The sequence below is a fragment of the Loxodonta africana genome, chromosome 6 (assembly GCF_030014295.1).
Source record: "Loxodonta africana isolate mLoxAfr1 chromosome 6, mLoxAfr1.hap2, whole genome shotgun sequence".
Taxonomy (NCBI): domain Eukaryota; kingdom Metazoa; phylum Chordata; class Mammalia; order Proboscidea; family Elephantidae; genus Loxodonta; species Loxodonta africana.
Window position 1 is genome coordinate 76,251,682 of NC_087347.1, and position 27,304 is coordinate 76,278,985.

The 27,304-nt window shown below is 40.6% G+C and overlaps 1 protein-coding gene across 1 annotated transcript in view; it reads right to left on the bottom strand.

The window, feature by feature from the left end:
• Positions 1-27,304, bottom strand: part of MYO3B (myosin IIIB) — a 557,666-nt gene that overhangs the window by 244,310 nt on the left and 286,052 nt on the right. Inside the window, 3 exon segments of the mRNA XM_010602840.3 lie at positions 499-704; positions 3,689-3,766; positions 16,860-16,939. Coding sequence (XP_010601142.3) covers positions 499-704; positions 3,689-3,766; positions 16,860-16,939 — 364 coding nt within the window.

Below are 27,304 nucleotides of genomic sequence, written 5' to 3' on the forward strand. Positions count from 1 at the left end.
GAACTGCCCCGTAGGGTGTCCAAAGAGCAGCTGGTGGATTTGACCTTTTGGTTAGCAGCAGAGCTCTTAACCACTATGCCACTGCCATATACCATATATATGGTATGCCATATCACACCAGACACTGGGAGAGAGGAGTGAGTGTTTGGGTGCATTTTCATTTGTCGGAATCTTGACCTACTTATAGAGGGAGACTTTCATCATACTAACTGACCATGGAAAATTTGAGAACTAAGGATATAAAACACGTAAATGTCTATAGACATTTATTTTTTTAAATGTGATCAGAAGGGAGCTTAATTCCTCCAGACCCTCGCGGTTGAGTTGGAGCTAGAAGAGCTTGCACAAAAAATGCAACATTCAACCAAGAAACGGAAGCTGATAACTAGCCAATTACCTATTAGAAGGAAATGGGCAGGAGGAGCAATCCCAGGGAATAGGGATGACCAGGGTAGAACTATATTTAACGTAAAGTATTTCCAAAGATGCCTGCCTGACCTTTTCACAAACTCTTCAAAGAGGATGCGGTGTGAATATCCCTGCTGGCGGATGCTGACTGTCTCCAGGATCCCTGTGGAGCGGAGCTGGGCCAGTACTCTCTCTCGGGAGAACTTCAGAGCCTCTCGGTCATCATTGGGTTTAATGCAGCGCACAAAGTGAGGCTGTCCCACCACCATTTTGGAGAGCAGATCCATCAAAGAATACTACCAGGAGGAAAAAAGTCACATGAAATGAAATTACCACAATACAATCTACCTACTATTTGCCATCAAGTTGACCATGACTCATACCAACCCCATGTGTGTCAGAGTAGAACTGTGCAACATAGGCTTTTCAATGGTGATTTTTTGGAAATAGATTGCCCATCTTTTGGACTCCAATCTCCAACCTTTCAGTTAGCACTTGAGCACATTAACCATTTGCACCTCCCAGGGATTCCTCCACAATGTAATAGATATTTGTAACCCAGGCCTGCAAGGACCTCTAGAACAGTTAAAGCCTTGTGGACAACTCATGGAGCTCTTTGAGGTAGAACAGAAAACCACAATAGGAGGTGTTAAGTTCTGACTAGTATTTATAGCTGCCCAAGGATTCAAATGCATTCTTTAAATGTCACTGGTGACAAGCAGGAGCCCTGGTGACAGAGTGGTTAAGGGATCAGCTGCTAACCAAAAGGTCAGCAGTTCGAATCTGCCAGCTACTCCTTGTAAACCCTATGGGTCAGTTCTACTCTGTCCTGAGGGGTTTCTATGAGTCAGAATCAACTCAATGGCAATGTGTTTGGTTTGGTACCAAGCAATATCCCCGGTGGCAGAAATTTAGCTGTCTAAGAACATGCTCCAGGTTACCCCACAGAATTAGAATGCCCATCTCTGGTCTTCCAAGGCAGTATCTATAAACTGTTTTGGGAATTAAAAAATGTCCAGCTTTAGTCTGATGAGAAACTAGATTGTTCTGTAAACCTTCATCTAAAGTACAATTAAAAAATATATATATATATAGATATGTATGTAAAAAAAAAATGTCCAGCTTTAGGGCTTTTAGTTATTTCTTCAGCTTAAGAACCATCAGAAAGTCTAAGCACCACCAGGAAGTCCAAGCAATTCCTACTTATACTATTTGTAATGAGTTAGGGGAAAAGTGGAAAAATAGAGAAAGAGAAGAAGAAAACAAAAACATTAGAGAATAAGGAGATTATGATGAAGATCAACTAACGTATTCCAAGAGATTGGTACAGGGCTCTCATAGTGGGAAATGAGGATCTACCCCAAACCCAAACCCACTGCCGTCGAGTCGATTCCGACTCACAGAGACCCTATAGGACAGAGTAGAACTGCCCCATAGAGTTTCCAAGGAGCACCTGGCAGATTCGAACTGCTGACCTTTTGGTTAGCAGCCGTAGCACTTAACCACTACGCCACCAGGGTTTCCAGAAATGAGGATAGGATACAGAAAAACAGATGGAAGCTTGTGCAGGGGAAGCCTCAGTTGTTTCCCAGGGGCATCCATTTTTGGAGCTCCTCTTTTGGACCCTCCTTCCAGGGTAAGTTATAAGCCACAAATGAAATCAATTCCATTAATTCATAAGCACACCTCTTACTGAACAAAAACAGTACTCCCAGCTTGCTAATGTACCTTATTTTTCAGATTTAGCATTTGGAGGCCGATTGTTACACCTCAAAGCTTTATTTTGCAGATTCAAATTGATTGTCATGGTTATGTTTCTGAAACTATTAGGCAGATCTTATCTGGTGATGAGGAGATGGATCTTGAGGATGACTTCACAGAGTCAATCAAAGCCTCCAAATATCATGAGAAAACAAAGACACCAAGGGTTGCTAGGAGGATGAGGATATAGCCTCCACCTTAGGGGACAGGACTAGAGTGGTTCTCAAGATAAGAAACAAGTAGTAATTAGAAATGTCCAAACATCAGAGGATGAAGCAGAGGTTGAATGCCCACCTGCCAGAGAGGGTGTCGCAGGGGTCACTGTATGGGATGGAGGTCTGGACTCAAAGGCCTCTGGGGACCCTGCAATTCACATGTGAGCCCAATCCTAGCCTGGCTCTGAAGCACAAACGAGGACTCTTTGACTTTACATCTTTCTTGCACCAGGGAGCTTTCTCTGGAGACTTCTAGATAGATCTTGGCTTCCGGACTCTGCCCTTCAGCCTGCCTGGTTCCTCCTGCTTATGACTCAGCTTCCCACTCACCTGACCTCCCATCCCTGCCAAGCCCCTTCCTGTGCCAGTCCCACCTACAGCCTTATTCTACTACTCCCTGAGACCAGTTCCATCTTTGGCCTAACAGTATCACTACCATTAAGCTATTGGGCCTTAGCTCCTGTGGTAGATGGTCTCTAAGGGGCTTCCAACTTTAAGGCTCTATGATGTGAAGATAAACAAATCTGTGTAAAATGGCGCAAGTGTACCTGTGTCTTATCTTTCCTATAAATGTGCATTTTACAGAGGCCTTCTTGAGATGATGTTTTCATTCAAAGGTATCATTTTACCAGATGAAATAATAGGGAACTAGGAAAGAAGAGGTGGAAAGTAATTGGGCCCAGGAAAAAATCTCAAAATGGATCAACTCAATCTAGGAAAATAAAGTTGATGCTAAGACAGATTCTCTCAGTATCTGAACTTGATAAGCCACCTCCTGGAATTTTATCAACTATCATTCAATATGGAGCCCTGGTGGTACGGTGGTTAAAAACTCGGCTACTAACCAAAAGGTCGGCAGTTTGAATCCACCAGCTGCTCCTTGGAAACCCTATGGGGCAGTTCTACTCTGTCCTACAGGGTCGCTATGAATTGGAATCAACTTGATGGCAATGGGTATGGGTATGGTATACTATTCAGTATGTTGGAAAAGAGGCTGACTCCAGTAGCTGTAAGGGTAAGAATCTGCACATTCAATGGACAGGGCTATAGGCCTTTTGACAGAGAGGGGCCTCTACAGACATTTAAGATTTCATCTCATCTTTCTAAGATCAAAGAACTTTGTACTCAGAAATAGGTTCCCTGCTATAATTTTCTCCTCCCACTACTCCTCCAACCCCATTTTCCTTAACTGGCTCTTGTTCTTTGTCCTTGTTTCAATGACTCTATTGTATCTGTGCTCTTGTGGGAAGGCTTGGCAAGCCCTTTTTGGAAGTATGTAGAATATGGATCAAGCAGAACCATACCCGGAAGTAAGAAGCTACGGTTTGCCTCTTCATGTTGGTGGTTTCTTCTGGATGCCGTATCACCTCCAGAGTGTCCACCTGGCAGAAAAGGCAGAGGGAAGTCATTTGAGAATACAGGAGCATAACTCACTCTCTGGATTTTTCACAATCTGAAAGTGGAATATCTGAGGGGCCATGGTATCTAGAACACAATAGTGTGCGCTATAGGAAGAATTTTAAAAGATACATAGCAGAATAAAAGGATCTGCGCTGTTCTGCTGCTTTGACAACATGATTTCACTCTGTGAAGTACTGCATGGTCTCAGTAAAAACTCCATCAGTGTTATTTCCATACTTCTCCACGTTCCAATGGGCCCCTGTTAAGTTCTCCAATAATGTCACATGAAACCTATTTTTTTTATTGTGTTTTAGATGAAGGTTTACAGAGCAGATTAGTCTCTCATTGAACAATTAATACACATGCTGTTTTGTTACAATGGTTACCAACCCCATGATGTGTCACTACTCTCCATTTAGTCTTAGAAACCAAACTGTTTCTTAAAAGAAAGCCAGACAAAGGCCCATGAGGCTGGGTGATCAGAAGGACATGAGCCCAAAGCCCAGGTTGTACTACAGGGAATTAGGCAAGTGCCAGTTTCCTTCCATTCAGTCAGGCCCTTATGTGGCAACGCACCTCCTGCCTCCCACAGCTCCCATATGCTCTCTGTAGACAGGAGCTTGCGCGCCAAATCACTAGGGAACCCTGTGGGATACACCTGTTCCAAATCAACTGTCCTGACTACGTGGGCTCACTGGTGGGGATTTATGAATGAAAACAATTATAGGTATCAATTGTAAACAGCCCGCAATTTCTTATTGTAACTCAACGACAAAAGCCCCGCTCCTGCAAACACAAAGCTATTTGGCTTGCAAAGTGCATGAGTGCAATTTCAGCGCCATATCTACATCTCAGCTGTGGCAGCTTCCCATCTGCTCCAAACAGGTGGCAAGAGTATGAAGCAGGAACGTTTGAACTAAAAGACAGGGCTGTCAGCACGTGTGTTCTGCTTGGTGGACTGCTGTCCAGGCAGCCCCTCCAGGTGGGGAGACAATGTCCGCAGCCTTGCTCAACAAAGGTGGAACATGGGTGCTAGAAATAAGGGGGCACTAGGGGGAATAATAAGACTTACCGGGAGGGGTTTTTAGGGCACTGTGTGTAAAATGGAAACACTTCAATAGGATTGGATAAAGAAAACAGGTTCGTTTAAGACGGGGAATAAACCTGGAGCTAAGTTTTCACAAACTAGAAATGAATCCTAAATAGTGAGCAGGAATATGACCCGAGTGAAAAGATATAGGGGGCAGTGCAGTTTTCTCTTTTATGTGCTGCAGACTGGATGCATTTTTATAGCCATCTGTATATTTATATGCAGCTGAAGCAATGATACAGTGGCTTGTAGGATTGACTTTTTATTTTTAATGAGAAAGGAGGAAATGAAAGCTTGTGTGTTTAGAAAGGATGCTGTTCTAACATGGAAAAGTGAAAAACAAACACAACAAACCTGCCCCAACTGCAGAGATGGTATTGGACTCTCCAGAGTCATTTGATAGATCCACACTGAAGGTCTCCTTCTCCACCTTACCCCTGTTATGGATTGAATTGTGTCCCCCAAAAAGATATGTTGAAGTCTTAGCCCCTGTACATCTGAACATGACCTTGTTTGAAAATAGGGTTTTTCTTCTGTCATGTTAATAAGGCCATACTGTAGCAGGGTGGGTCCAAAAACTAATCATTTGGAGTGGTGACTTATAAAGGATAGTACACACAACACACACACACACACACACACACACACACACATACACACACACACAGAGGGAAAAGACCACGCGAAGATTCGCCTACCTGCCAAGGAACGCCAAGAAATGCCTGGGACGACTGAAAAGAAAGGACCGTCCCCTGGAACCAATCCCCTGATTTAGATGTCTAGCCTCCAGAACTGAGACAATAAATTTCTGTTCTTTAAAAACACCAACTTGTGGTATTTTTGTTACAGCAGCACTAAGGAACTAAGACACCCATGTGGAGATCAGAGCTCAGTGCCAGAGAGGTTTTGGGTCAGACCAAGCTAATCAGGACTGAGAAGAAAAAGATCTTGGCTAGGGTCTGTATTATGGATTGAATTGTGTCCCTCTAAGATATGTGTTGTATATCCTAACTCTGATACCTGTGGGTATAATCCCATTTGGGAGTAGGGTTTTATTTGTTATGTTAATAGGTCCTATCAATGTAAAAAAAAAAAAAAATCAATGTAAGGTACATCTTAAACCAATCGCTTTTGAGATATAAAAGGAATATATTAGGCATAGGAAGCACAGATGGAAGAAGATAGATGCCATGCCACTTGAAGATCACCAAGGAACTGAGAAACAGATGAAATGAGACAAAGAACTTCCCCTTTGAACGAGAACGAGAATAAGAATGAGAGAAAGTCTTCCCCTAGAACCCGTGCCCTGAAGGACTTCTAGCCTCCTAAACTGCGAGTGGGCAGTTCTGCTCTGTCCTGTAAGGTTGCTCTGAGTTGGAACTGACTAGATAGCACCTAACAAAAAACAAAGAAACTGTAAGAAAATAAATTTTTGTTCATTAAAGCCACCCACTTGTGGTATTTCTGTTATGGCAGCACTAAGAAACTACGACAGTTGGCTTTCAGCTGAACTGTAAATCCTGAGAGTTTCTTCACCTTTTATTTTCTTTCCCCTCACCTGGTCCTTCACATATACGCATGCATGAACACCCACACACATTTAACTTTGGGGAATTTCTCTACCACTTCCTTTTTTGTTCAGAGATCCTCCCTGAAGAAGCCCCTCTTGTCCTGAACCACACTTAGTTCCTTTACTCCCTTTTAAGTTAGCCAGTGAGTGCCAGCCCCTCAGTTTCAGGCTCACAGAGAATGGTCAGCTGAAAAGCTCATCCATATTTCTGTATTATGAGGTATTGATGGATTTGCCTGTAGCTTTCCTTTAAACACACAGCGACCCTTGCATTTTAGGGTTTAACAGTTTAAAAAAAACAGAAAATTCTTGACATATGTTCATTCTGCTGAGACACAATTTAAAATAAATAATATGTATTGTTTTGAAGATTAGTACATGTATCCTGCAGCAAATTTGAAAAACAACAAACAACAGAATGAAGCACCAACTTGTACTCTCACAGTTGTGAGGCAGGTATGGGCAGGTGTGAGCTCCTAGCCAGTGGGTGCCCCGTCTGACGACTCGGTATCTGTATCTCTACATGACTTTAAGTCCTGTCCTTGTAGTCACACACACAGTCATTCCTGGGACCTAAGTAAAAGCCTGTTCTTTGTTATAAAAATAAAAAGAATCTGGTAAATGCTAATGCCAGTCTGCAGTTCATCACCTACATTTTCAGTACCGTATTTTATGGAATAAATGATATGCTATGATGGTGTTTTCTAATTTAGGAATTTGGAAAGGTCTTGGGATGGTCAAGGGTCTCTTGCATATTTGCATAGTCACAAGGCTCTCCTGGACACAGGGTGGAACTAAAAGAAGGAATTTCTACGTAAAAGAAGTTATCTTTCTCAGCCCATCAAACCTCTGACTGCACGAGATCTACTTCGGAACTCCAAAGGCAACCCCAAAAGCTCAAAACCAAAAAGGCTGAGAAGGCTGTTGTCTGACTTAAGAGTTTGTCTTCCTGAGCTAATTTAGTTATAGTAGCGTTAACCTGAAGGAGAGTTGGTGGTGCAGTGGTTAAGCACTCAGCTGCTAACTGAAAGGTTGGTGGTTTGAGCCCACCAGCCACTCTAGGGGGAAAGATGTGGCAGTCAGCTTCTGTAAAGATTATAGCCTTGGAAACCCTATGGGGCAGCTCTACTCTGTGCTATAGACTCGTTATGAGTCATAATCAACTCGATGGCAACAGGTTTGGTTTTGTTTTGGTTAGTGTTAATCTGACTATACTAGGCCCAAGATAGGGTCACGTATGCTAAATCGCACATCAGTAAACTGAAACCTAGCTAGTTTCTGTTTCCTGTAAATGCCTGACCTTTCCAGGAGCTGAAACCTAAGTAATCAATTGACTCTCCCAGAAATGGAAGCATAAACTAGCCAATTAGGACTTGCCTGCTCAGTTTAACCTGATTCAAAATTTCCCATTAATCCCAAATAAGGAAAGAAAATGCCCGCTAGCCAATCCAAAATTTGCCTAGCATAGCTTCCTTGTTCTTGGGTGTCTGTGCCCATAAAAATCCTTCCACTTTGTACTATATAATCTGCCTAGGAAGCAAAGGCTCTGTGTTTCTGAATTTATGTTAACTTTTATGCCCTTGACTAAAAAACCAAGCTGCCTGGCTTTGAAAAGGCTAAGGTTTTTAACCTTTAAAAACTTTGGTTAAATAATAAAGCATTATTTCTTGGGACCTATGATAAATCCCTGGCAACTCTGAGACTTCCTGAAAAGCCACAAAGGATTTGTTCCTGCTTTGCAAGGAAAAAGTGCTAGAAAAGAAATAAGGCTTATTTAATGTGTTGAGTTAATGTGAAATGTGTGGTCAAATCAAGAGAAGTGTCTAACTTTCTTTGGGTTAAAAATTTATGAGCCAGTGTCTCTTATATTTTGCCTATTAGACAATACGAACATAATTATTATCAGTCATAATTTTAGTTTTTTTGTTTTTTTCATTTGTTAACTTGGTTACAACTTTATTCTTAAATTTAAATCTAGCAGCATTGAAGTCAAGGAGTTTCAACTGAGGGTTTACTCTGCTTACCTCTAATAGTTTTATCAATATTCAAATGTTAGAAACTTGATAATCCTGGTATAGCCTTGGTATATCCTGACTACATGTTTTATATTCATTATTTTGTTATGTCTCAGGATTATTATATGCTACATCTAAACTTATTTTTCACTAAGGATTATGGTCATCCATTTTCAAAAATTAGAAAATAAGGTAGATCACTACTTTTACAGGTTTTGTCTAAAATTTTATTTTGGGTTGACTTCTAGTTTGCTTTGCACTACTGTTTAACAAATTCTCATCAGATCTTTCACTTGTATGACTGAGTTTTTATCAGTAATAAATTTACCATGTTGGAATCGACTCAAAGGCAACGGGGTAGGTAGTAGGTAGGTATTTTTAAGTCTTATCATCTGCAGATAGTTCTTACTTTAATGTCCTGAAGGGTCCTGCCGTGAACCACAGGCCAGAGTTTTTCACCAAAAGGGACCCATAAAGAGAGCTACGCCAGGTATTTGGACAAGACTTCTAATTGACACTGCTTATGCCACTGGAATTTTTTATTTTATACCACTGGACTGACTCAAGATTTCCAGAATTCTTATGGAGAAGTTAATGGGTTCATGACTGCTGATCCAGGATAAATGGAACAGAATTTAATTACAGGGCTGAGTGGACTAAAAGATCATTACGAGTTTTATGTGGGGGATATTACTGATGTCTTAATGTTCTGTTTTCTAGATAAAAAAAAAATCAATTTCTCTTTTCTCCTAAATGATCTATATAACCTAATAATTTAATAGACTATGTATATGCAAACAAAGATGAAATATCGCTTCTCTCTCCCTAACTCCTCTGGAATTGGCAAACTATTAAGGAGTGTTTTTATTTTTTATGGCAATATAGTTATTTGTGTAAGTTCAATAAGAATCTGTTCCCCTTGTTAACTGGGAAATCTTGGTTATATAGCCAAGCTTTGACTGAAATGTCATATTTGAGAGTGGTTATCAGGCAATCAGGTATGACCAGAGCTTCCATCAAGGCAGTTTATACGATAAATTACCATTCTTGCTGCATCTATGTAAATAATAATGATCAGTCATATCTTAAATCAAGAAAAACTTGGCTTTGAGATTGTCTTTTGATTGAAAGGAGGGTGACCATAGAGAGAAAATTTGTTTCAAAAGGAAATTATGGAAAGCCCTCGTGAGCTACTGAATTGTAGTTTTTGTTCACTGCCTTTGAGAAACCACAGGCAACTAATGAGTTTGTCTTCTCCTTGTAGATTAGAATTGTTCTTGTTACCTGGTTTATATTGTTCTCTACATAAACCAATTAACCAAGAGGAAAATTTGGAAATATGAGGCTAAGGCTGAAAGCCATGAAATAATTGACCAAACTGCTCTCAAATCACGATCCTTTGAAAAAGAGAGCATTAGTTGGCTGTTTTATAACGATCATAATGAAGCCTCCACCAAGACTTTCCCCAGTTCTGCCGCAGTTCCCTGCCCCCCACTCATAGCCCAACAAGCCACAGCTTCTAACTGTGGTTTGGCCTGACCATGCTGCAGCCATAACCACAGTTTCAATTTGGTGCCAGAATCCTGCACGTGTGCGAACCAAGATTTTAGCGCATGTGCAGGACCTGAAGAGCTGTGTCCTTAGTCTGTCCTTGGACATGAACATCGCCTACATGATTCAACATCTGGACCTCCAAATGTTGACATGGGAGGGCTAAGGGCGGAGAGTTCCAGGCACTAAACCCAACCCTCAGATGCCATTGGAAATAAAAAGCTGCCCAACCCCTCAGACAGGGAGCACATGGCCTTATGGTCGCTAGACCCCATGTTGCTCCTTGTAGGCGCAGACAATAAATTTCCACTTTGTTTCCCTTGCCACTGGTGGTGTGGCGTCCATCTTATTTCAATCGGCTAATAGGACAGGACAAGAACCCTTGTTTGGTTAAATAATACTCTTAGTTACTGAAATTGGTTTAAATTATCTAAACATATATATATATATTTAAGGTTACAATTGCTATTAGAAGAGATGGCTGTGTTAATAAGTAGACCATGCAATACACACTCTCTCTGAAATAATACAGATACAGATAATTCCGGTATAAAAGAGATTAGTTCTTGATTATTTACCTGCTTCCCAAAGAGGAGTTTGAGCTTCGGTAAAAGCAAACTGTTGTGTATATATGTTAATGGCACTTAAGTGAAAGTATACTGAGATACAGTTTTAACAGAAGTTCATGTCCGGGGTACAACACATGCTGCAGACGCTCCTCATGCATCTTGTAATTTGTTTCACGGTTAGAAAATCTGGGTTCATGGATTAGATAAGCCTTTCAGACCATTGGTTTATGCATTCTCCTCATTTTGTCCTTTTATATTAAGCTGTTAAGCTGACTGGCATCTGGGGTCTTAAAACTTTCTAGTGGCCATCTACGGTACAGCAAATAGTCTCATTCTGAATAGAGCAACAATGAAGAAGCTAATGAACCAACAAAAATAACATGTTTCACAAAAAGGTACCCCAATAAAGCAATACCCGTGGGACCCGAAGAACCCAGATTGGTGCCCGGCCAACATTTAGAGATCAAAGATTCTAATTGAATCATGATCAGAAGGGGGGAAATGTTGAAAAGGAAAATTAATAATAGACATCATACTTTGATTTTAAGATTTTTCTTACCCATGAAACCAAATATTAACAATAAAAACTTTGACCCAAACTGCAAAAGCCTGCCAGAAACTGCTCTGTAAAATGTAAATTTGTCTTACCTGCTGGAAAAGGATAGTCATCAAACCATTACCTCCTAATTTAAATCTCAAAAAGTCTCCTGGCTGCAGGTGGATAGAGGGACAAATTATTAGCAGACAGGCAACAGTAACCTGGTATCAGCTGATCTCAGTAATGGGGGAAGGCAGGATTCAGCAATCATGTTAAGATTAGCCAATGGTTGATCATCTATATTTCTCCCTCCTCTTCTCTTTATAGGAATCCCTGGTGGCATAGTGGTTAAGTGCTACAGCGGCTAACTAAGAGGTCAGCAGTTCGAATCCGCCAGGCACTCCTTGGAAACTCAATCGGGCAGCTCTATTTCGTCCTATAGGGTCACTATGAGTTGGAATCGACTCGACAGCAGTGGGTGGGTTCTTCTCTTTATAAGCCCCATTGTACCAACCTTCTTCAAGCATTTGCTTTTTCTGGAATCAAGACGGTCTCCCTACATGCATATAAAATAACCGCTCAGAATAAACCTTATGTTCAAATTTCAGTGTGTTTTGATTATTTCTAACAGGGGCATCATCTAGCAAAACTACTCCCCCAAAGATAAAAAAAGGTCCTTTCCAAAGTATCTTGTTTCAATCTCAGGAGAAAAAGAGACTAGAAAAGCTTTTGCAGGCATAGTGCGGCCTGTGACAGAGCACAGTTTGGGAACTGTCACACCTGGTTCAAGCTCTGTGGCCAGCTGTGTGGCCTTGGACTTGTTAACTTCTCAAAGCCCACTTTACCTCATCAGTAAGACAGGTTAATAAAAACTACTGCCTTGCATACTCACAAGTAACATTAGTTTCCTTCCTTCATAACCCTGCTTGATTTAGGTTTAATTTAGTGGTAAACACCAGGGATACAGGGTTTTGTTCAATGGCAGAAGGAGAGAACTAGCACTCATGCAACAAAGCAGAGAAATCTTTTTATTTGTTGGCAGAGAAAATCCTTCCAATGAAACCAATTTCAAAATGATCAGTAGGACCAATATTCTGTATAAAACCATTGTCTGTCCAATCCAGTATACCTTCCTCTTACAAAATCAATGTACACAACAAAGTTAATCAACTGGAACTGAGCAAGCTTGCTTTCTGCCGACAAAATTGTTTTGATTCTCCTGGAATCCAGATTTCTGGGTTCGTGGAATTGGGGTGACCCACCCAGGTCATCTGCCCTTAGATGTCCTTTTGAACCCTGAGCCTTTAAGGAACTGTTTTCCTAAAGTCACCTTCAAGTGAAACAATAGTCTGGTAGGCAGCTCATTTTGCTTTAGGCATTGGGCTCTTTTGGAGAATTATCTATGTGTGCCAGTTTCAAGGAGCAGGGACCCCAGGGTCTGACTGGAAAATATATAGGAACCATGTCCTTAGTGACTCTGTTTCTCCCACCTTCTGGAACCCTGCACATGTTTTGATTTCAATTACTGAGAAATTAACATAATAATGACGTATATAATCTGCTTTCACTGTCCCTCTCTTTGGACAACCTTCCCGATAAGTTTGGGTTGACGCTGCTTGAATCGAATCATATCTTCTCACAATAAATACATTCTATTACATTAATTTTTGGTGTTTCTCTGTGCATTTAGGTTTTTGTCACTGCCTACATGACAAATGTCCTGCTGGGTTCCTTGTGAGGGATGCTGGTGAACCCTCATAGTCATGCTGCAGAGACAGATTACCCAATAAGCAAGACATGCGCAGGCTTAATTGTACTTACTTAACTATCTGTAGTGTACAATTTCATGATTAGTAAGTAAATACAACTAAGCCCACATGTACCATGCTTACTGTAAGCTGGTGCATACCACACTTGCTGGTAATCAACCCTATCATGCAGTAAGCTTTACAAATTGTGTTACAGACCCCCAAGCCCACACGAAATGAGCAAGCTTATTTGGAGTCCATGTACATATGGAGTCCATATATGAAATTTTAGATGGATACCAAAACTTAGGAATAAAACATTTGCTGAGTATCTTCTGTGTGAAAGCACTGTACTTTGCCTACCTTATGTCATTGGATCCTCAAACAACCCTATAAGGAAGGTACAGCTATTATTCATATTTTACAAATGAAGACATTAGAGTACAGAGATTGTAGGTATATTTCCCAGAGTCTTACAGTTAGTAAATGGCAACACCTAGATTTGAAGTCATTCTGTCTGATTCTAAAACCTTACTTCTTATACATTATATACTGTCTATGTGGTTTGATATCATATAAAATCAGTCTTAAAGTGTGGACTTATTAAAAGGATTTGCCTCATCTGTCAACTAAATTTACTCTAGGATAAAGACGTTGACTCAAAAGTCCCATAAACCATCTAGGTTTCAGGAATAAATGAAAAACTGAAGAATTTTCTCCTGGTTTCAGTGAATGCTCATTATTTGCATCTTGAAACCAAAGAAGTGCTTATACTTATTAGCTTCCTGACAAGCCCTTTTGCCAAGAATTTTTACTGCTTTCCACCCTTCAGGGAAAGAAAAACCCTATAGCATTACTCCTCTCAAAAGCCTCTATAGCACTGAACATAAAGCAAGAGCAAGAAAACCAGCCCTTGTGCAGTGACGCTCAAAGTGCTGGAGGCCAGCTTAATGCAGAACTTCCTCCGGTATTTTATCTTAGGCAAGACAAAGAGGACTTGATGGAAATTGTGTGCATGTGTGTCTGTGTGTGCGCGTGTATGGTAAAATACACACAACATAAAATCTGCCACTTTAACTATTTACAAATGTACAGTTTGGTGGCATTAATCATATTCATTATGTTGTAAAACCATCACCACTATTTGTTTCCAAAACTCTTTATCACCCCAAAAATAAACTCTGCACCCAATAAACAGTCACCCCCTCTCCTCAGCCCATAGTAACCACTAATCTACTTTCTATCTACACATTTGCCTATTCTAGTTATTTCATTTAAATGGAATCCTATTTTTCTTTTTTCTGTCTGGGTTATTTCACTCAGCAAAACTGAGACGGAGCCCCCACAGCGCTGTATTCTTTACCTGGCTTCCTCCCCTACAGTGTTGTACTGCAACATCATTTTCTTTGCTGGGCTTCCCCCCACCCCCACCCGCCCCCCGCCCACCTTTGCATCTGAATCCTGCTTTTGCTTGGAGGTTATATGAAAACCTCATTGTGCCTGTGTAGTATGATTAAGAATGCTGCTAACCTAACTTGTACCAACTCCCTACTTGTAAACCCTTGTAAAAGTAACCTGCCTGCCCACCTTTGGTGAGCAGTCTTGGCAGCAACAGCCTCGACTGCTTCACTTTCTTATACAACGAAATGAAGGTGCCTTTCTTGTTCTCTCACCTCTCTCTCGTTTATTGGCCAATGCCAGTTATGCTGAGTAAGAACCTGGCGTTTCTACCCGGTTACAAAATGTTTCCAAAGCTCATCCAGCATTGTAGTATATGTAAGAGCTTCATCTGTCTTTATAGCTGAATAATATTCCATTGTATGGATACACCACATTTTGTTCATCCATTCATCTCATGATAGATACTTGGGTTGTTTCCACCTTTTGGCTATTATGAATAATACTGCAATGAACATCGGTATACAAGTATCTGCTTGAGTCCCTGCTTTCAATTCCTTTGGCTATATACCCAGGAGTGGAACTGCTATGTTTAACTGTGGTAATTCTATGTTTAACTTTTTTTGAGCAACTACCAAATTGTTTTCCACAGTGACTGAACTATCAGCAATGCATGAGGGTTTCGATTTTGCCACATCCTCATCAACTTGTTTTTCCATCTTTTTCTGATAATAGCTGTCATAGTGTGTGTGTGCGTGCATGTGTGTTGGTGGGTGGGTGTGTGTGTGTGAAGTGGTATGTCATTATGGCTTTGATTTTCATTTCTCTACTGACAAAAGACATGGAGCATCTTTTCATCTGCATTACTTGATGGTGATTTTTTATTACTGTTGTTATCCTTCATACTTTCAGATGCCTAAATTAGAACTTTCAACTCATTTCCTGTCCAAGTGAAAACAAATCTCTAGACATTTTCATCTTATCTGTATCATTATTATTATAATGACATAGATATATGCCACATACTGAGGGTACACTTGTCACATGGGCAGGGCCTGAACAGGGCAGGGAGGTAGGTAACACTGTGCTGATGTTTTAGGTGTGGAAAGCAGATGAACAGGTGCTGGCAGGGTTCAGTAGTCAAAAAATCTAATTGAGGAAAGGAAAGCAATATGGCTGACAGGGAAAACTGCATAGTGGTCATTAACCTTTTTGTGTCATGACCCATTTTAGAATCTGGTGGAAGCCAGTGACTCCGACAAACACATAATATTCAACACAAACAAAATTTTACATAAGTATCAAGAGATTCCCAGAACCACTGATTGTTGTTGTTGTTGTTAGGCTCCTGACTCATGGTGATCCCATGCACAATGAAATGAAATGCTGCCTGGCCCTGCACCAACCCCATAATCAATTGCAGTTCAGACTGTTCCATCCATAGGGTTTTTATTGGCTGATTTTCAGAAGAACCACTGATATTCCTATATAAATCTCTTCTAGGGGCCCACATACCCCTTGTTAAATATGCCTAATATCTTGCCACAAAGTGATAAGGTTGAAAAGTAGTATGAATTCTAATAGCAGCCTGAGTATAAAATTATAGTTAACAAAAATAATTTGAGCGCTTACTATGTGCAGGTAAGTCTTCTACACTAAGGGGAAATAAGTATAGATACGCATGTATGTATCAAGTTGGGATAATATTCAACACTGTTATATATGGTCAACTTGTTTGTTCTTTATGAAATAAACTGTCTAATATGCAATGTTTAAAAACATATGAAAATTTAGAGATGTGACCGGATTATTTTACTACTCCATTACCTTCAAGATAGTTGTTCTTTGGTGTTAGTATTTACAGTGAACATTAACCAGCCAGTCCTTGAGACCCTTGGTAAACATTAGCTGGAAGGGTGGAACAGTTAACAGTATTTTACAACTGGATTTTTATTAACTCTTCTTATATCCCCATTCCATAGACAAAGATATAACTCATTTTTCAGAGGGCAAAGCACAGTAAGAGGAAGACATTTTGGTTTCTGTCTTCCCTGCCAGCTCCCTTTAGTCACTGATATCCTTCCCTGTAAGTTGGTTGGTAGAGTCCCTGGGTGATACCAAGGGTTAACACAGCTCAACTGCTAACCAAAAGGTTAGAGGTTTGAGTCCACCCAGAGGAACCTCAGAAGAAAGACCTAGTGATCTACTTCTGGAAAAAAATTAACCACAGAAAACCTTATGGAGCACAGTTCTATTCTGATACACATGTGGGTCGCCATGAGTGGAAATCAACTTGATGGCAACTTTTTTTTAGGTTGGCAATGGTCTCAAGAAAAAATGCTCTGTTTCTTCCTAAATGGACTTTATTTTCAAGTATTAGTGTTCTGTATCTTAAGTGGTGCTTCTGAGGAGCAGGACTGTAAGGATTCCATGATAATGTTTCAAATTTCTAACATAATTGCCTTGGATGTCTTTTATCAGACTGCCCAATAGTGGACCGGGTGAAGTAAACTAATGTTGCCCATCCTAGTATTATCCCAGGGGCAGTAGCACCCCCCTGGCCTACATCATTTTGAATGCAAACCTGCTACTCACCTTGGCTCGCCCAGCACTGAAATGTGGAGGCAAAGACCTTGAAGCAGCTGTTATCCTGGCTCTTGTTTGGGCCAAGTTACCTGCATAAGAACAAAGAATTTAAATTGAAGGAAAAGTTAAGAAATAGGATAATGAACGATTTTCCCCTTTGTGTTCTCATTTTTCCAAATTTCCAAATGATATGTTCTGAATTTGGAAAATTGGGGAAAATCTGAATTTGAAAGGTTCAATAATATAAATTATAAACAAATTATAATACAAATATAGATTGAATTTTTATTGGTTTCATAATCAAAAAAGAAACAACAAAAGAAGTCTCCAACTAGAGGACTGCAGGTCATTGAAAAGCTCAATATGCAAGAAAAAAGATGCTGAAAGGAGTTTTCTGAGACAGAAGGTGGACAATGGAGGACACCACTGCAAGGGGTTAAAGCCTATAAGCAGGTCAGGCAGTAAAGATCCTTTGTTCTGAAGGGAGGAACCGGGCCACCCCCAGTGCACCAGCAAAAGAGGGAGTGCTGACTCTTGGGGGCCCAGTGGAGCTTTGCTGCTTGCAGGGGGTGAGAGTGGAGGAGTGTGACCTTGAACAAGTTAATTCTTTTCTCATCTGTTGTCTTGAGGATTCAAGGAGATAATTCACAGAAAGCACTGTTAGCACAGGGCTGGTCCTGGTAAGTGCCCAATGCATGTTAGCGAGTACTTATTATTACTTGCTCTGAATATGCAAGACTCAAAGCAGAGAGCAGTAGGCAAGATAAGACCAGGGACCCTCACCAATCTGCTACTGCGAGCACCGGTTAATCCAAGCAGTTAATCTAATGAACGATGAAAGAAAAAAAAAAAAAAAGATAAGACACCCCCCTTTTGAACTCTGGATTTCTTTTTTACCTTTGAAGGACCTAAGTGGCCTGAACTCAGACTCTTCTCCCTTCCCCACCACCCACCCTCCACAGCCTCTCAGATTCCCTGCTCCTCAAACCAATGCGTGAAGAGATTTGTTTGCATTTTTACCTACAATACCATTTGATTCTGTAGCAAACTTAAAAAGTTGTCACTGAAAGGAAATGCTGTAAAATTGTGCATATGCAAGACACTCAAGATTTCAAAGTTTTAGCAAGTCTAGCACAAAGATGTCCAAATGTTTTCTCTGGCGATATCTTCAGAGGCTAAACTGTGATTAATAGCCCAGAAAGAACCCTTTGAAGCAGGATTGGTGACATCAAAGTCGTAATCCAGGGGTGGCAGGCGCTTTATAATGAGTGGGAAGCGTTTTAACACATTTCAAAGGATTTACAGCATGAATAAACAACAGACCTCAGCAGATGTGCCACACACACACCTTTCAGAAACAAAACCTATATGAAGTTGCCATTTTAATTTAAATGTAAATACAGTGTTCACACTTCTTTCAAATGTTAAGCATCCTCAGTGCTTGCACCCTAGACTGCCTCTTCTCTTCGCTGCTAAGGATGCCTCATTGCCCCAATGCACCCTCCTGTGCTTCTGAAACTGTGACTACCAACGTGTGTCCGGGAGAGAAAACGGAAGTACAAGGCATCTAATGGAATTGATGCCCTACTCGGGAACTGGGTTAAGAGAGAATCTGAAATGGAGCTTGCAATGGTCCTGTACAATTTCCCTGCTTGCAACTTAAAGGGAAAGAGACAAGTGGTGTGAAGATAGAGCTTGAACTTTTTTAAAAAGATGGCAATTTCCTGCCTCTTTAAAGGATTTTTATCTCTTGGGAAGGACCCAGCACCCATGATTCCTTCTTCAGCCGCCTCTTAAGAAAAGACTAAACAGTTGCTGTGGACTGAATTCTGACTTTTGGAGACACCATGTGTGTCAAAGTAGGGTTTTCAATGACTGATTTTTCTGGAAGTAGATTGCCAGGCCTTTCTTTTGAGGCACCTCTGGCTGGACTCCATCCCCAGCCTCTCAGTTAGCAGTAAGCAGAGATCCTGTTAACCGTTTGCACTACCCAGGGAGAAGAAAGGACTGAAACAAGGTATTCCCCAAAAATGATGGGTTGCTGTTTTAAATAATCAGAGTTCAGTCTCCCTCTGCTGTTCCTTCTGGGTTTGCAGCATTTGTTGCAGGGCTCTGGTGGTGACTGTTGGTGGACATTTGTTTGGGAAGTTTTCTTGTTTTAATTTTCCCTCCAAACATAAGGAATGTGTTAATAAACTGATAAATGATTGCAAAGCAATGCTAAATGTAAAAAAGTTGTTTACGCCAAGTTGCTACAAAAATAAGAAACTGCAAATAAAAACCCAAATGCTTCAGTTCACTTATTACAAAATTAAGTAACCTGAGTAGATTTGAGAACCGAGATCATCTACCCCCACAGTCAGCCTGGAGACTGAGAATTGACCCCCCCCCCGCCGCTTACCATCTACATTAAAATGACTTTGCTCTATTACTGACTTTATTAGCATGATTTTATTTTCCTAGGATCTTGTGCCTAGGTTGGGTTGTTGATTATAGGAAGTTGGATCAACTCTTCAATGGAGAATATCCACAGTTTACTGCTTTGAAATGATTTGAATCTGTAGCCTCCAAATCATTGCCTTGCTGTTTCCACCCATCTTGGACTGTTGAATTGTGATCCTTACCAGTTCCCGTCCAGTCGATTCCAACTCATTGAGACCTTACCGGACAGAGTAGAACTGTTCCGTAGGGTTTCCAAGGCTGTAAATCTTTATGGAACTAGACTGCCACATCTTTCTCCCCTGGAGCTGGTGGGTTCTAACTGCTGACCTTTCAGTTTGCAGCCAAGTGCTCAGTCACTGTGCCACCAGGGCTCTTTGTGATCCTTACCCAACAATACTAATAAAGCCTCCCCCGCCCCCCCCACTTTGAAAGACTCTCCTTATTTCAAACTCAAAATTCTCAATAAATTCTGACTTCGCCTTCCCCTCTCCTAGACACTACTGATGCTCTGTGAGGCAGCCTCTTCCCTATTGTAAGCAATAAACTCAGCTGTTCTTTCTATAAACAGGTTGTTCTGGTAATGCCCAGGCAACCAGCTTGGGACAGACATGTGCTGGGTGAAGTGCTTGCAGTGATTGATATGTTCTAATTTCAGTAAATAACACTGTACCTAATAAAAATGCAAGGAATTTTTTAAAAATCAGTAGTTGTATAAAAACATGTTATTTGTACACTTAAAAAGAATGCTTAGTTTGTCTTTACATAAGCCTCTATTCTAAATCTATAACAAGGAGTTTTAAATTCGATACATTTAAGGCAACTTAAAATAGCTACAAGATAGACACAGCTGTAGGAGGCCAAGGAGATGGCAGCTTATGATGTTAGATTTTGCTCTGCAGTACTTTCTTTCTCCCCAGGCAAGTATCTGCAGTGTTGAGGGTTAATATCAGTAAGTGGGTATTAAACATGGCCTTTTTAATAGCTCATGAAAAAAAACACAGATAATTTATATGTATTGGGAAAGGACTGTACTTTGGTGGAGGGATGGAATCAAAAGAGTAAGTAAGAGATCAGCCTGTCTTTCTCTGGTCTTTATTTGAAGAAAAACATGTACAAATAACAAATCCACTATCTTGTGAACACACACTTTGCCTTTACTGTGCATGTAGGAGCTCTGGTGGTACAGTGGTTAAATGCTTGGGTGCTAACCAAAAGGTCAGCGGTTCAAACTCATCAGCCGCTCCTTAGGAGAAAAGATGTGGCAGTCAGTTTTCATAAAGATTACAGCCTTGGAAACCCTATGGGGCAGCTCTACTCGGTCCTATCAACTTGACTCAACAGCAGTAGGTTTGGTTTTTAGTTTTTTTTTGGGGGGGGAGGGGGGTAAAAATCCAAACCCGTTGCCATTGAGTTAATTCCGACTCATAGTGACCCTAAAGGACAGAGGAGAACTGCCCCAAAGGGTTTCCAACAAGCACCTGGTAGATTTGAACTCCCGACCTTTTGGTTAGCAGCCATAGCTTTTAATCGCTATGCCACCAGGGTTCCCATTTTTTTTGGTACCTGTAGGAAATTTAAAGTCCAAAGGAAATCTCTTTCCCTTTTCTGTATCGACCTTTTAATTGGCAGTTGTCTGGCATGTTAAGAATTTCTGCATAATTACCACCTCTAGATTATCAGCTAACCCAACCAATGTTTTCACTGAATTTTTTTTTCTTTTTCATTTAGGATATGAAGTTTAACTTTAAAGATTTGTGATGCATCAACTGAAATTATGGAGAAATAATAGTAACTCCCTTCTCCTGCCACTTTGCACTCAAGGGTACCTTTAGGGACCAAGTATTTTCTCTGCCTCTGAAGGTTTACTGGTAAGCTGCTCTACCACTGACGGTGCATGCTGCCGCAAAGCAGAGGCCTTTAATGACCATTTGAAACTGAAGAAATGGGCATGTGCTGCAAATTACCGCTTTTACAGGGTATTGTATGAGGTGTCTGAATTTTTGGTAGGAAAAATAGAAATTTTGAAAATTTTTATTTGTTACACGTATGTATGAATAGACCCTGATGGGAACTCTGGGGTATTATTAGTGGTACTTCATTTGTACCCCTGAACACTTAGGATATACTTGTGGGAGGGGGCAAGAAAAAAAAGAATCCATGCTACCTACCAAAAATTCAGACAGTCTTAATGATTCGGGATGCTTCCATTAATGAAAACACACGGTATCAAAAAAAAATTCAAAACATAAAGTAATTGGTTAGTGAAAGGGTTAAGGCATTAAAACTCGAAAACAGGATGTCAGCCCAGCGACCAACTCTACGGAATCATCAAAATGTTTCAAGAGGATAAGGCTTCTCTTTCCCAACTCAGACAACTGTGGAACTGCAACTCTGTTTTCTGCATTTTATTGCCACATTAGTGGAAGGTACCAGTTCAGACTCTTAATGACATGAATCATTCCTTAAATGGGACCAGGTGAAGACAGCTCTGGGTATTGACTACCTTCCTCACATTTTTTGATGGAGTCTGCTTGGAAATAACATGGCTGCCACATGACACAAAAGTACTGGGAGCCTAGACTGTTGACGTCTACCCAAGATCTGAATCATGGAGAAAAAAATGAAATCCACGTACACATATCTGTCAGCACTCACATGACACTGATTTGTGAGGCTGGCTTATTCCAATGTCAGAACCACCTCCATGTTTAGCACTGTTTTTTAGTCCAGCCAGGATGAGTCATAGGCAAAACTGTAATTTAGGCAAAAGATGCATTCAAGTTTCTCACATTCTTTTTTACATCCCTATTTCTACTTTTAAGAGTACAATATACCTTTATGTTGTATCCCCCCACCCTCAACAAGCACCTCTCTTTCCTTCCTTACCCAACCCTCTAACTCTTCCAAGCAGTATAGACTTTGTCTATATTCCCATCAAAACTTTACTGTCTTTGTTCCAAACCTTCATATCATTATTCTCCTCTGACAATGAATTCTTGTCTAATTTGTTAACAGATAGCTAAATGTATTAGTTCACCCAGGTGAAGCGCTCACATGGTATCTTAGTCATCTAGTGCTTCTATAATAGAAATGCCACAAGTGAATGGGTTTAACAAAGATAAATTTATTTTCTCAGTCTAGTAGGCTAGAAGTCCAAATTCAGGGCGTCAGCTCCAGGGGATGGCTTTCTCTCTCTGTCGGCTCTGGAGGAAGCTCTTTGTCATCAATCTTCCCCTGGACTAGGAGCTTCTTCAAGCAGGAACCCTGGGTCCAAAGGACTCGCTCTGCTCCTGGTGCTTCTTTCTTGTTGGTATGAGGTCCCCACTCTCTACTTGCTTCCTTTTCATCTCTTGTAAGATAAAAGGTGGTTCAGGTCACACTCCAGGAAAACTCCCTTTACACTGGATCAGGAATGTGACTTTAGTAAGGGTGTTATAATCCTACCCTAATTCTCTTTAACACAAAATTACAATGACAAAATGGAGGACAACCACACAATACTGAGAATCATGGCCTAACCAAGTTGACACATATTCTGGGGGACATAATTCAACCCATAACACATGGTATGGAAAGCTTTCTAGAAACAAAACTTTTATGGAATGATTCTAATGATGGGAATGCTGGGCAACTACAGTGTCCAGGTAAAAGGAATAGTTTTGAAATAGGGGCTCTCTCATTTAATGATCCTCAAATTATTCATACTTTGAAATAATATACTAAAGGCCCTCTATGGGTCTTAAAAAGATGAGTAACCTGGAGAAGCTGTTAGGTGAAGACGAAAGACTCACATATAAACATTTCATTGCAATTTCGAGTGGACATGAATGGACAGAATAGGGGGAGACTAAGCTTTCTTGGAAGAATAAGAAAAAAAAAAAACACACAGAATAGGCAATACATTAGCTAGATCTTGAAGGCTTCATAAGAGTTGGACAGGAAACAAAAGGAATTCTATCTGGAAGACACGAGCAAGAGAGACACAGAATGTTAACTGTAAGAATGTGCAGTCTGAGTTCCAGAGAGCTCACAGGCAAATTCTGACACGGACAGACTTAGGAAATATCTAAAGCTCAGTGTTACTTCCCTATACACATTAACTTCCAGGCAGCTTTTCCTTTTTAAGTTAGACATTTAATAATAATCTAGAAACATGTAGTATTTTACTCTTACAAGCAGAAAAACCAGTTACTAGCCACTCTCCACCAATGAAAACACTATGAGGGCAGTTTTTGATGGGGAGAAAACATGGAAAATGAAGAATTTGCTAAGGTACCATAAGTCACTGGTAGTACTGTGGACAAAAGCTTTGCTCTTCTGCTTTTCAGGTGACCTTAAGGTAGAGTGCGCATTCATCTGTGTGGCCAAAGGTAGATGGTTTGGATACAACTCACCAGGGGGATCATGCCAGTTAGCACACAGTGCTAATGAGGCCAATCTCATTTGGGTCCGGCAGAAGTCCCTGAGTGGTGCAAAGTTAAGTGCTAGGCCCTCAGCTGAAAGGTTGGTGGTTCAAACCTACCCAAAAGCGCCTCCATCTGCTTCCGAAAGGTCGTAGCCATGAAATACTATGCAGCGTAGTTCTACTCTGCAACACATGGGGTTGCCATGAGTTGGAACTGACTCTGTGGCAACTGTTTTTTTTTCTTTTTCTTCAGTTACACCCAGAGAAATGGCATTCTGTAGTCTAAGACTGGAATACTAAATAAAAGACTCAGGCAGGAGAGAATGAGCTGATTACTGCAGATGAAAAATCCCCTCCCTCTGCCCCACCCCAGCAGCTCTACTCAACACACATTATCTATTGACGGTGAGTCAGTCACATGATTTCTCTGTGTAAAGCACAACACTTAAATTTCCTTGTGTTTTCAATTAATTTTGAGAAAGCCACACAGAGCTTCAGAAAACAAGACACTTCCCGTTGTACGGGAGAATGATTCAGTGCTTAGAACTATAAATACGACTGTGTGAGAACGGTACCCAAGACATGCGAGAGCTTTATCTGGGCTCTAAATTAGGGAGTTGGTCAAGGCAGTAGACAGCGTTGTCCAAAAAGCAACATCATGCTGAGGATGCAAATAAGCAAGTATAATAGCTGAGTGCAAATTTAAGAAGTTTGAGTAGTGTTAGGGTTCCATCCAACTCGGAAACTCTGATAGTGAAGTACACCTTATCGGAAGATTCTTGAAGTGGGAGAAATAAGAACAAAATAAGCAAGATAAAAAGAAAATTTGCACAATGTATTATTTTTTATACTGGTGGACAATAGAAGACAAGAGCGTGGTGAGGATGAAGGAATGATGATAAGGCTTAGATAAACTGAGGAAGTGTAAAGAATAATATTTGATTTGCCAACGCTCTCTTTACAGCTGATCACCATGAGGACCCAGTAGGGGCTCTGTTTCTGTGATCTCTAATATTCATTCATTTCTCTTATTTTTATATCACTCATTTCTTAGCACACAAAAGAGGGGGCAGAGGTGTAGTTTTTTGCTCTCTCCCTGCAATAAATTTTTAAGCTCAAGAAATTCAGTGTGATAATCTTCAACATCTTCAAGATACACATTCTCCTAGTAAAAAATTATTCCTTCAGTTTACATATTAGTAAATCCAACCATTTAAAAAAATCGGGTGCTAATATGAATGTAATCATCACCTACATGAACTCCTTTCCATTGAGTCTGAATACATTCAAGGTTAACTTTCGATCTTCAGATACCCAAGTCTAATTTTCATAATTACCAATTATTTTGCTTTATTTCAAGGAATGACTACTCCATATCAGTAGCTCCTTTCTAAAGGAGCCTTTTATGAACAATCAGATGTATCTTCTTGAGAAAAATTACAGCAGCTTGAGAATCCAGAAAACAGGACAGGCATACCGAGGTACTAGTACTCTAGGGAAACATGACATGCAACACGCCTAACTGACCAGCATTACACATACCTAAGCTACACTGTCATTGTTGTTGTTGTTTGTCATCTAGTTGATTCGGGCTTATGGAGACCCCGTGTGTGCAGAGTACACCTGCATCATAGAGCTTTCAAGGCTGTGACCTTTCGGAAGCAGATTGTCAGGACGGATTCCAAGAGCCAACCTTTTGGCTAGTAGTTGACTGCTTAACTCTTTGCGCCACCCAGGGACTCACATTACCGTATGTTCTATTAAAAGAGTTTGGGACACACACACACTTCTCTCTCTCTCCAGACTTTTTTTTTTTTAAATCAATTCATTAAAATGACAGTGCACAGAAAGTTGCTTCTACTGAACTTTATGTGTCATGGTTTAAGTATCACAGTTTTGAAGAATTAAAAAAAAAAAAAAACCCACTGCCATTTAGTAGATTCCTAGTCATAGCAACCTTATAGGACAGAGTACAACTGCCCCATAGGGTTTCCAAGGTTGTAATCTTTATAGAAGCAGACTGCCACGTCTTTCTCCCTCGGAGTGGCTGGTGAGTTCGAACTGCCCACTTTTCAGTAAGTAGCCAAGTGCTTTAACCATTTGCTACCAGGGCTCCTTTTTTTTTTTTTTTTATTAACTTTTATTGAGCTTCAAGTGAACGTTTACAAATCAAGTCAGACTGTCACATATAAGTTTATATACACCTTACTCCGTACTCCCACTTGCTCTCCCCCTAATGAGTCAGCCCTTCAGTCTCTCCTTTCGTCACAATTTTGCCAGCTTCCAACTCTCTCTATCCTCCCATCCCCCCTCCAGACAGGAGATGCCAACACAGTCTCAAGTGTCCACCTGATATAATTAGCTCACTCTTCATCAGCATCTCTCTCCTACCCACCGTCCAGTCCCTTTCACGTCTGATGAGTTGTCTTCGGGAATGGTTCCTGTCCTGGGCCAACAGAAGGTTTGGGGACCATGACCGCCGGGATTCCTCTAGTCTCAGTCAGACCATTAAAAAAAAAAAAAAAGACCATTAAGTATGGTCTTTTTGTGAGAATTTGGGGTCTGCATCCCACTGATCTCCTGCTCCCTCAGGGGTTCTCTGTTGTGCTCCCTGTCAGGGCAGTCATCGATTGTGGCCGGGCACCAACCAGTTCTTCTGGTCTCAGGATGATGTAGGTCTCTGGTTCATGTGGCCCTTTCTGTCTCTTGGGCTCTTAGTTGTCGTGTGGCCTTGCTGTTCTTCATTCTCCTTTGATCCAGGTGGGTTGAGACCAATTGATGCATCTTAGATGGCCGCTTGTTAGCATTTAAGACCCCAGATGCCACATTTCAAAGTGGGATGCAGAATGTTTTCATAATAGAATTATTTTGCCAATTGACTTAGAAGTCCCCTTAAACCATGGTCCCCAAACCCCCGCCCTTGCTCCGCTGACCTTTGAAACATTCAGTTTATCCCGGAAACTTCTTTGCTTTTGGTCCAGTCCAGTTTAGCTGACCTTCCATGTATTGAGTACTGTCCTTCCCTTCACCTAAAGCAGTTCTTATCTACTAATTAAACAGCAGGGCTCCTTTTAAAGAATGAAGTTAATGTAATTTTTAAAGTACAGACATGGCTTTTCACAGACTTTGACTTTATGGAAATGTGATACAGTATCCAGAATAACCATTTATTTCAAAAGCTTTCTAAATCAAAATTTTATCCTACAGACTTGCTGTAGAATAATTACTGAATTTCTTTCTTTTTTTTTAAGATTAGAATCTAGTGAGTATATAGGCCAACAAAGAAGATTGCAGAGTATTCATCAGATGAAGGAACTCTTCAAACATCACAACTTTATGCTAATCCCAGAAGCTGAAGCTAGTCAATACACTTGTGTCTGAGTCAAGTCAATGCAATAAGCTCCCTTATATTGGTACTTATCATTAGAAGTGATTTGATTCCCTATAAAGCTTACAATCTCCTTGAAACCAGGCATTTAGCATCTGTTTCTATCCCCATTCATTAATGCAAAAAATATTTCTTAAGCACCTTCTCTAAGACTTGCAAACTACCTTAAACATATTAAACCAAAAACCAAACCCATTGCCACTGACTCGATTTCAATTC